At 33.1% G+C, this 11,386-nt stretch overlaps 1 protein-coding gene across 1 annotated transcript; it reads left to right on the top strand.

Moving 5' to 3' along the window:
- Nucleotides 1–4,555: 4,555 nt before the first annotated feature.
- LOC111909428 (putative leucine-rich repeat receptor-like serine/threonine-protein kinase At2g19230) lies at nt 4,556–7,643 on the top strand. The gene is made up of 9 exons (XM_023905245.3): nt 4,556–4,769; nt 4,916–5,438; nt 5,564–6,051; nt 6,147–6,279; nt 6,465–6,533; nt 6,661–6,732; nt 6,849–6,920; nt 7,029–7,297; nt 7,453–7,643. The coding sequence occupies exons 1-9, from the start codon at nt 4,700–4,702 to the stop codon at nt 7,617–7,619; spliced, it is 1,863 nt and encodes a 620-aa protein (XP_023761013.1). The 5' UTR covers nt 4,556–4,699; the 3' UTR covers nt 7,620–7,643.
- Nucleotides 7,644–11,386: the final 3,743 nt, after the last annotated feature.

Here is an 11,386-nt window from a genome sequence, read left to right as displayed (position 1 = left end):
CCATAAATTTTGGGCATCCTGGAGACATGGTCCTTGGGCGGTTGTCCAGATTGCCCACCGTTTGGACCGGCCCTGATTAAAATGTTAATTATCCCATACATCAACATAAAATATGATGTTAAAATTTACTTTCATTAAATATAATTTAATGTTTTGGAGCCAAAACTATAAGGCATCATACTAATATAGTCTCAAATGGGGTTGTTCTAGTGATTTAGTCAAGTAAAGCGATATCTTCGGTGCTAGGACGTTTTCACTACTCAAAACAATAACTTTTATTCTAACCAAGTTACAAAAGACAAAAATCTGCTAAGACAAGTTTTAATTTTGAAAACTACGATCGATTGTCAAGTCCTTAAATATTAGATCTCCATGTTATGGGAGCTTTTAGTCCTTTTATATATTAGAGCTAATGTCATAAAAATCCTTAAGTTTTTAGGGTTTTGTCGGTTTTGCCCAAAGTTGAATTTTATGTCCGTTTTTACTATAACATTTTCCAAAAAATATTCAGTTTTACCTTTTTACCGGTGATAATAAGTTACCATTATATTAACTTCGCAAAAAAAACCCTTAAGTTTATAGTTTTTTTTTTACGTTTTTACCCTTAAGGGTAAAAGTGTAAAAAAAATTATAAACTTAAGGGTAAAAACGCAAATAAATGGTAAACTTAAGGGTTTTTTTACGAATTTAATATACTGGTAACCTGGAAAACCTGTTATCACCGCTAAAAGGGTAAAACCAAATATTTTTTCGAAATGTTTGGGTAAAAATGGACATAAATTTTAACTTTGGGTAAAACCGACAAAACAATGAAAACTTGATAGGTTTTCATGACATTAACCCTATATATTAATTAGGGTTTTTAAATTTGCAATTTTACCGGCAAATTAGTTATAGAATCTGACATTAATTAGTTAGACACAAATTTTGTTGGGAATTAGTCACTAAACGCGGCCATCAAGAAATATGTCACAAATGATTTCCGTCGGCAATCCATTAGAAACATCACAAAATCATCCCAAACAATTTCCTTCACAAAAGTCATGAAAACTTGTCCAGTGCAATATCATCGGGAAGTACCAAAGTAAATTTTTGGATAGGGTGTCACATATTCTATAGAAAATCTGTCACAAAAAATCATACAAAGATTCATTCCGATGGGAGTTTTTTATTTTTCGAAATGTAAAAGTGAAAAGTCTTATATTGATTTATTTTAAATAACTTAATATTTATTTATCTTAAAATTAAAATAAACACTTAAATGATTTCAACACAATGATAAATAATATTAAATTAAAAGCCAACAGGAAACTACATCGAAAAGCATAATGATTAATAAAAACGAACAAACACTTTAAAGATTTTAACAATACTAATGCAAATCGATAGTAAACTTCTTAGCATTATACTTCCTTCGTTTTTATAGGAGGTATTATCAATTTCTTGAATAGAGTTACAATTCATGCTTTCCAAACATAACAAAATACAACATTTGTTAGATATAATAGACGCCTATTACGAGAACTCACCAATAAGTTGATTGGATTTGGATCCTATTTCAAATAATGCAAATTTTGTTTTTCAGTTTCCATTAATTAAAAAGAAAAATTACATAATATGTATTATAAACTAGATATTTCATTAATTATATAAATATATTAATAACTAACACACTTATAAACAATGCACAGTTTTGCCTATTATCCGTTTCTCTACGGCTGTGTTGGATCTTCTTTGTGTATGTTGATTGGCTTAGAGCCAATTTTGTTGCATGCTTCAACTCACCGCTATTATCAACCAATCAATGTTCTCTACCTATTGTTAGGGGTGGTAAAAAATATCCGCATCCGAACATTCGATCCGAAAAATCCGAAAATACCCGAAAAATCGGATATCCGAAAATTCGGATACCCGAAAATTCGGATATCCGGTTTTTCGGATTCGGATACGGATATTAAAAGGTGAAAATTTCGGATATCCGAAATCCGAAATATATAATATAAAAAATTATTAAAAATAGTTTTAATGCATTGGGTTTTTTCATTTGAAATTCAAAAAGACAAATTATTAACATTTTTACTTGGTACGCAAAGTGAGAATGGTATAAATGTTACCTTTTTATGTTGATTTTAGTAATTTGAGTTTGATTTCTCAAGATCTTTAGGTATCATGAGGTAACTTGCATTTAACCGGACCAAATGAAGTCTTATTATACCTAACAAATGTACGGAAACGTTCTTGTTCTTGGAGAGTTTATTTTCTTTATTTAAAACTAATGAAATTCGGATATCCGGTTTAATATCCGAATCCGTATCCGAAATTTCGGATATGGATTCGGATATCAATAATCAACTATCCGAATTTTCGGATATCCGGTTTTGAACACCCCTACCTATTGTGCTCTTCACCATCTTCTTTTTTCTTCTATATCCAAATGTATGTATATAGAGATGCTTATAGATTTCAAGCGACTCCTTGGTTTACTCTCTTCTCAACTCTCTTTTCGCAATTACTACAATTTTGAGTTGGATGAATCATTTGTAAAATTGTGATTTATCTCTAACCATTTACACTATTTTTTACACAAAAAAGATATTCTAATTATATGCATTTCATCTTACTTAAATAGATTTACAATAATATCCTTATATTTATCAACTTTTTACAAATTTGACTCGCATCTTTTTTTTTCCTTACAAAACCATCTGTAAAATCGTCTTCAACACCCATCAAAACACAATATTTTCTCAATAACCAAAATCTTGCAATGGCGGAGCTAGTAGGGGGCAGCATCGATGCTGCGCCCCCTCCAACCCTTTTAACCTTTTACTAATAATATTATAAATAGTTCAATTCATAATTAATTTTAAGCCCACTTCAGTAAACTAAAACCTAAAGCCCCCTCAATCTATTTTACTTTTTGAAAGTCATTACCTCTTTTATTTAATTACGACTATTTGTTCTAGTTTAGAAGACGTTTAATTTAATATACAACACAATTCCATTCTCCATCTAATAATAGGTAAACTCTAAATCTTATAACATATTTAATTCTTGTAATTTATAATTAGTAATTTAATTATGATTGATAATTTGGTTTTTAAAATCATAGGGTATAATAAACACGGAAAGAAGATGTTCGATTCTTTTTCAAACGAAAACAAAATGTTCATAATAAATATCGATGAACCAATTTTTGTTGACAAATTTAGGACATGTAAAATTTGATTTTTGATTCGTTATCCCGAAGAACAATTTTCAATCTTAAACAATTTTAGTAACCAATAATTTGTTATTGTTTTATTACTATGTAAGCCCTTTTATTCTTAAATCCTGGCTCCGCACTTGAACCCATATATCTACCATCCAAACTTTTGATTTCATTTGTTTTTGATGTTGAAACAATTGTGTGGTTGTGTTTAGTCGACATCATATTGATGGGCTTTACCTTACCTCCAATCTGTTTTTATATATGATGTGTTGATAATAAAATGCTTTTATTTATCCATGCTTTTTAATATATATCATTATTTGCCGTTCAAAAAAAAAATCATGCTTTTCTGATTAGTATTCCTAATATCATTAATATGCTCCCAAGGTAACCTTTTTCAATATATAGTAAAGACCACTTCAAACAAGAGAAAAAAAAATATGAAAGAGCATTTACGAACATCAACAATAACAATTCATACTTTTTTAGATTAGAATTCAAAATGTGTCCAACTCCCAACCCACTTCAAACAAGAGAAAAAAAAAGATCGAACATTTATCAACATCAAGAATAAAAATACGGGCCTAACAATAAAGCCCACTTCAAAATAGAAAAAAAACAAAAAAAGAACCAACATGGATATACTAGAATTACTTTATTAAGGGCTTTGTATGTTGTAAAACGGAAGGCTTCCTTGGACCTCGACAAAACTCTACAATATATTAGAATTGATTACTTTACTCTTCCTTCATATCTCCAATCAGTTTTTCTATACAAAGTATAATGTTCAATTAATTTCTAAAAGTCGACACTTTAAATTTATCATCTGTGTGGGTTTCTTCTTCTTTTTTATTTTATTTTATTTAATTAATTTTTATTTTTAACATTAACTTGGCAGTAACCCTCAATAAGATTATAGTAGATTAAATAGCTTTTTAAATCTTTTGAAAATAATTGTTTCAAATAATTTTTTTTTCATATATATTCAGTTCATCCTTTTTCATTTTTGTCAAAGAGTCGCCTGGCAAAAGCGTATTTTTCCGATAGTTGACTCATCAAAGTAAACGTTAACGATGACACTAAAGTCAACATCATTGATTTACTAGAACTTACAGCCAATAAACAATTAGATTTTCATAGATACAATATCTTTGAAAGAAATATCAATATCATTAAGGAACAACCTCACTTGTCATTTAAGTTTAACAGCGAATACCACATACAAAACGATAATAATTAAGCAAATATGAGGTTCTCCTTTAATCAAGTTATTCAAAAATAGACATACGAATATTCTTTAATTGTTATAAACTATATATATAGCTTATTTTTTTACTAGTTCTCATCTAAGAGAATACCACACATGCATGCATAAAACCAATATAAAGGCCCTCCAAGTCCAAAGTCTTCCTTGTTAAATTAAGTCAACAAATGAGTTCCAGTATATAAACCTCACAAATCAAGCTTCAAATCTCATAAGTCATTATCATGGCTACACATTTCATTTTGTTTTCGGTTCTTCTCCTATCTCAACTTGCACTTTCAGTTTCCGGTCAAGGTAATCCTCACCAGAATTTATTGTTTAACATTTGATTCATTCATTGATATATAATTAAAAAATCACACATGCACCACTTGAGGTTTAAAATCTGGCTTCATATTTACCTTTTAACATTGATCTGTTTTTTCTGAATGTGATTTTAGTGTTTTGGAGCGTAAATTGTGGGGAATCGGTGATCTACACCGATAGTAACTTAATGGTTTGGATGCCAGATGCAACTTTAATCTCAAATGGGTTTGCTCGAGTGGTTCAATCAAGTAACTCGATATCTACCGTGTTAGACTCTCTTAGAGTTTTCACTACCCGAAAAAAGAACTGTTATTCCACCCCTGTTACAAAAGGCGAAAAAGTGCTAGTTCGGGCAAGTTTCAATTATGGAAACTATGACCGATTGTCAAGTCCACCAACTTTTGATCTCCACTTTGATGGCAACTTTTGGACAACTGTCGAGACTACGAATAGTGGGCTACAAATGTACGAAGCCACTTATGTTACAAAAGGAGACACCGTTAGTGTGTGCGTGGCTCAAACAAAGTCCGGTCAATTCCCATTTATGTCGGCTCTTGAAGTTCGCAGTGTCAACTCAGATGTTTATAGCGAAGTTGATGTAGATCGTGCTTTGTTCTTGATTAACAGGTTTTCTTATGGTGCAAGTGGAATCATAAGGTACGATTTGCAGTAGTTAACTTTTCAAATTAAAAAAGGTAATTAAATTTAAAATGTCCATAAAAACAATATATGTCATCTCCAATTGTGAAAACTTTTGACTTTTAACAACGTTTATATTTCAGATTCCCACAAGATCCTTATGACCGAATATGGAGACCCGCCCTTGGTGGAACCAAGGCAAAGACAGTCACAAACGACGCAATTCTTATTGACCCCACCGGAGCCAATGACCCCCCATCGGGAATATTTGAAAACGCAATTACAGTAAACAGCACGTCCGATAGTTTGTATTTGGGCACAATTTCCCCTTTGAATACTCCCGTGTCTATGACAATGTACTTCTCAGAAGTTAGCAATCTCAACCTCACTGGTCAAATGAGGTCATTTAGGTTTTACGAGACGACATCTTCCTCAAGTAGTTCAATATCAGATCCAATTTCACCACCCTACAGGACCATGATTGTACGCTACCTTTATAATTACACAGTGGATTCCATCACAGACATTTCTTTAATTGCTACTACTAATTCTGACCTCCCACCTATCATAAACGCCATCGAGACGTTTAATATTAGTGAAGTTTTAACCGAAGGAACAGACAGCAATGATGGTCGGTAGTATTTCCGAAAATTTTCTTTTTGGATTTGTTAAGATAAAGTTTATTTATGATTATTTTTTATTTGATTCGTTTTAAACGAAAAACAGTTGCGGCTTTAGCTTTGTTACAAACCACATTTGATGTGTTGGGAGAATGGAGCGGCGACCCGTGTCTTCCAGCACCGTATTCGTGGGACTGGCTAAAGTGCAGTAATGAGACGCCACCTCGCATAACCTCGTTGTAAATGTTCTCAATTTTGACTGGTTTTGTATTACAATAATAAAAAAAAAAGATAATCACATACGCTTCTAAAAGGGTTTATTTGCGAGAGGGATACTATTTTCAGAGATATGCCTTGCTATGTTTGAGACGGATTTATTTCTGTCACATTTGACTGAATCAAATGAACATTTTAAATTTTATAGGTATCTTAATGGCTACGAGCTTTCGGGTGAACTTCCGGACATTAGTTCCATGGACGCGCTCGAGATAATGTGAGTCTAACAATCAGATTTTGTTAGCTTTTAACCAACATTTGAAACCCGACCTAATCTAACCATTTATATTGATTTGACTTTAATTTAAGCATTTTTTAAAATATTTGTCTTCTCTGGTTTGCAGTGACTTGCACAATAATACATTGGATGGAGAAATTCCTAGATTTCTTGGCACCATGACTAATCTCCAACAATTGTAAGTATATTTTATTATTTATAATCGATTACTTTACTGATCGGTAATTATATCTTTTATTATTATAAATCTAAGGAAATGACTTATAAGAAAATTATGTTAACTTTTATTTATAGGAATTTGGCAAATAATGAGTTTAGTGGACCCATACCCACTTCATTATCAGATAACAACAAATTGAAATTGACGTAAGTTGGATAATTCTTTTAATTAACTTATCATCTGTTAATTCTCTTATTTTACATGCATGCACTGTAAATAAACTTTCATCTTCAATTTTTCCGGATTATGAACAGTGTCACCGGAAATCCTTCAGTGTGTACATCTGGTAAGTCATGTTCGACTTCTCCGGGGACTGTCAATTCATCTCCGGGGACTGTGAGTTCATCTCCGGGGAGCACCTCCATATCTCGCAGCAAGAAGAAGAAGAAAAGCAGCTCGTTACCAGCAGTACTCGGCACTTCAATCCCGACATTCTTTCTCATCTGGATTGCTGTTGGTGTGTTCGTTATTTTGCGTAAGAAAAGAAAAGCAGTCAAAGACACTAATAAGACAGCTGCTACAGGTTAGCGTTGCTTATATATAGTATTAATAATATTTATATATATATATTTGGCCACATCCCTCGTTCATCATTTCTTCATCCATATTTTTTACGATTTATGCTAGTAGTTTTGATTGTTAGTTAATCATAATAATTCGTTTTATGGCATGCTACAGCCGGTGGAGTAAATGAGAATTCCAATTGGATGCATAAAATCGGTGAAGAAATGATGAATGGAGTGCCACAAACTTTCGGATCATCACCTTCACCCTTACTTGATGATTCTGGTAAAAGTAGCGATGTGAACGGACAAACAGGAGCTCAAAATCACGATCAACCGTAGATCATAGTTATTTATTTATTTATTTATTTTTTTTTGTAACTTATATATATATATATATATATATATATATATATATATATATATATATATATATATATATATATATATAAGAGAGAGAGAGAAAGAAAGACAAAGGGGGAGAGAGACGTGTGTTCAAATAGGAACATTTTTTACTTTTGAGAATATTTGAGAACAAATCTAAACCATTAGTTTTTAAATTTAAGATTAATTAAACAAATGATTTCATTATTAAAATTTAAATATATTATTGTTTAATAATCATATCAGTATATCAAACTTTTTTGTATCCCTTTCTCTCTCTAGATCTCTCTCTCATAGGTAAGTCTGGAGTCTGGACCAAGACCGTAATGGGAACCACCGTAATGTCGTCGAAACCGTCGTCTGACAACCTCTTCAATCCCTACGAATTTGCTTGTTCGCTGTGTAACGCCCGTGTGTTTGGGCTTGCCATTTTTAGCAATGTAATAGTCTAGGTTAACCTTTGTAACCAAAATTTGAAATAATAAAAATGTATTATTTTATGAATTATGTGTTTATTTTCTTAATTATTATAATTTGAGGAATTAAGAATAGAATAAGCGTCAAAATAAAGTGTGGGATATGCCCGGTATCTTTGCACGAAGATGTAGTGGTTGAGGCGAGGTTTCCGAAAATATTAAGAATGCTGAAATCCGAGTTATAACGAAGAAGTTATGACCTGTCGAAGTTTCGCGACAAAACCGATGTGGCACAACGTGACGTAAATAGTGAATTTACGAAGGAGTGATATTTAGCCTTAGTGATCAACACGAAAGACGTAGATAATATTGAACCGAGAGCGTGCATAAAAAGAACGCCTAAATCTGACTTCATATGAGTAAGTTATGATTTTTCGAAGTTTCAACTTAGCAGTAGACAGCCCAAAAGTTCGAATTAAGATCGAGCGAGTTTTAGTTGAAACTTTTTAAACGAGAATCGAAGATCTCGTTGATAGTAGTGCATTGGCGAAAAGACAGACGAAAACGGACGTCAGACGAAGAAGTTATGAATTTCTAACGAAGTTTTTCTGTCCCGGCCTACTAAAAATAAATAATAAAAAATAAACTCAAAATTAGCCGACGGAGTCTAAACGAAAGTTGTAGAGCATAATCTCACCTACACGTGGATATAAAGAACGTCGAAAACGAAGCTCGTATGCGAAAGTTACAAATTTTTGAAGATCGTGGCACACATACCAAAGCTTATCCAAAGCGTACGCCCAGCATAAACAAAATTACGCCCAGCGTACTGAGTACGCACAACGTAATTAAAAATTACGCCCAACGTAATCCCAGAACCAACAGCCTATAAATAGAACTCGAGATCAACCATTTTCCTTGCGATTTTTCTTACTTTCTCTCTAAGTTTTGCATCGTTTTGCGTGCCAATCATATCCCGAAGCCCCGGTATCATTCCCGAGCCCCGAAGCAAGTTCCGAAGCCCCGAGGATCCCGAAAAGTGGGATTTCCGAGCCGAAGCTCTGCCCGCGAGGAGCCCGGTTTTTTGTGAAGATCTTCCAGATCTACGGAGAAACACTATTTCTACAAGCCGTAGTGCTACCCGATCATCTTTTGATCAAGTGAGTGTATAGTCCCTTTCAATACACGATATTATACAAGTAATCGTTGAATGTATTTAAGAATACGGGTTGTGTGAGGGTATTATTCAGAGCCGGCCCAATACCTGGGCGAGTTGGGCGGAGGCCCAGGGCATCAAACAGAAAAGGGGCATAAATTTAGTCCATCATCTCAATTTTGTAGGGATTTGGCCCAACTGAGTTAAGGGTGTCGCTTATTCGTTTCGTTTCGATCTCCTTTCGTTTCCATATGGTTCCGTTTTCCTAATCGTCGCCTAGAATGACGAAACGTTAAGATGTAGAAGGTCGAAGAGTCAATTGGTTTTATAATCACCGATTGGTCAAGAGGCTATTATTCAGATACTCAATCGATACCCTCTACAATCATAATTTCTATAACTCTCCTCTCTTCTCTCTCGGTTTCCTTAAACTCTCATCCATTATCTCTCGAATTATGTCAAGGACACACGAAGAACTTTTTTTGGATACCGTTTCTTCTTCCATTTTTTGCGACTGCCGATATCATGCCCCTAATATGCCTCTAATAGCCCGGTTTTCAATTTGTTGCTAAGTCTTTCTAGATGTTTCTTCCTTGTTATGTTTTTGGCTTTGGAATTTTACCAAAGGTGTTATGTGTTCCAGTTTTTAGTTGGTTTTTGGCTTTGGAATTTGCTGTGCGGTCATGTTTGCCTGACTTACTTTTTACGGTGTTCATTAAATTTTTTCAATCTAGACGGTTCTGCCTTTGATGTTCCAGAGGTGTATATTAATTGTCAAACTGAAATCCTCTCAACTTTGGTTTCAAAGCATATTGAAGAGCTTGGGTTGACAATTATGCCCTTGGAGTTGATGGCCCTTTGAGGTTGATTGTCTTTATTGTGTGCTGCGCCAATTTTTAAAATGTTTTGATGTTGCTGTTAAAATTCCCTGTTCTCAATTTGACAATGAATTTAAAAAATATTTGTTTCAATTTTGAGATTATATTACAAACGAATGAAGATTTTAGAGTTTTTTTGTTTTCTGATTTTGATATTATATTGACAATTAAGGTAATAACAATTGGGGTAGTGTGTTTGTCATAGTTTAATGTATTAATTTTTTTCCTACATAATAGTTTAAAGTTTTACTAAGACATCGCTATAGTGAAGTTTGCATGTTTTAGTTATATGGATAAAATTTTGTTTGAATAAACACCAGTTGCGTTTTTGTGTTATAAATTTATAAAGTTTATGGATTTAATATGAATTGGGGCATTATTTAGTTTTTTCGCCCAGGGTATTAAAAAATTATGGACCGGCCCTGGTATTATTATTACCTTCTAACACATAGACTTATATGACTCTCCTTGAAATTTCTTGTTGTGTGTTTACGTATTACTTGCTATTTGAATGGAGTATTGAAAGAGCATGCTATACAGTTTTTCTTTTAAAAATTTTGTATAAAACATGTATATTTTTATCTACTAATATGTTGGGTAGAACATGGGTAGACAGTTGGTGTGCAATGAAATAAATTGATGAAAAGCCTCGTTGTTGGTGTTATTCTAATCATTCAGCAGAGTATGGATGACGACCACAGACTATTCTAGACAGTCCTGTGGAACGCTAGCATGCTCATAACCTGTAGGTGTTGTGAACGATGTGTTCACCGGTGTACTCTATCCCCCACATGGTTGCCTTTAGGACACTTATTGTTGAGGAAGCCCCTCTGCCGTAATGTCCGTCCCGATGAAAATCCTAAATTAGGTTCCTTATAATAGATGTTGTTTTTAGGGACATAAAGTGAGGATAACGGGAATGGGTAATCGGGTTATTGTTGATTGTTGAAATTAAATATAATTATTTATTATGAGTTGAAAACCCTATATGCTCACCAGGCCTCCATGCCTGACCCACTCAGTTTATTTGTATTACAGGAAGTGGCGCAAGAGCTTATGATGGATGAATCATCAAGTTGTTTTGTTTACAAGTCTGTATTTATTTGTTAAACGACTTGTAATGTTATCGTTTATGCTTTATGGTGTGTATCGGAACATGAAATCCCGACTTTTGATTATGAAATGAAATTATATTTCTTTATGAAATGTTTTGATAAAAATCTATTTTATCATGTTTTGTTTTTGAGGACAAATTCCGCATCTCTTTTAAAATCA

This window comes from Lactuca sativa, chromosome 8 (genome assembly GCF_002870075.4).
Source record: "Lactuca sativa cultivar Salinas chromosome 8, Lsat_Salinas_v11, whole genome shotgun sequence".
Classification (NCBI taxonomy): Eukaryota; Viridiplantae; Streptophyta; class Magnoliopsida; order Asterales; family Asteraceae; genus Lactuca; species Lactuca sativa.
Note: the sequence above shows the minus strand (reverse complement) of the source record. Positions and strands in the feature narration are given on the sequence as shown.

What these genes read in the sequence shown, in the direction of transcription:
- LOC111909428 (XM_023905245.3), top strand. Translation starts at nt 4,700, where the DNA reads ATGGCTACACATTTCATTTTGTTTTCGGTTCTTCTCCTATCTCAACTT. An exon ending in GGTGCAAGTGGAATCATAAG is followed by an intron (nt 5,439 to 5,563) that starts GTACGATTTGCA and finishes TTTATATTTCAG; the next exon opens with ATTCCCACAAGATCCTTATG. An exon ending in AACAACAAATTGAAATTGAC is followed by an intron (nt 6,921 to 7,028) that starts GTAAGTTGGATA and finishes GATTATGAACAG; the next exon opens with TGTCACCGGAAATCCTTCAG.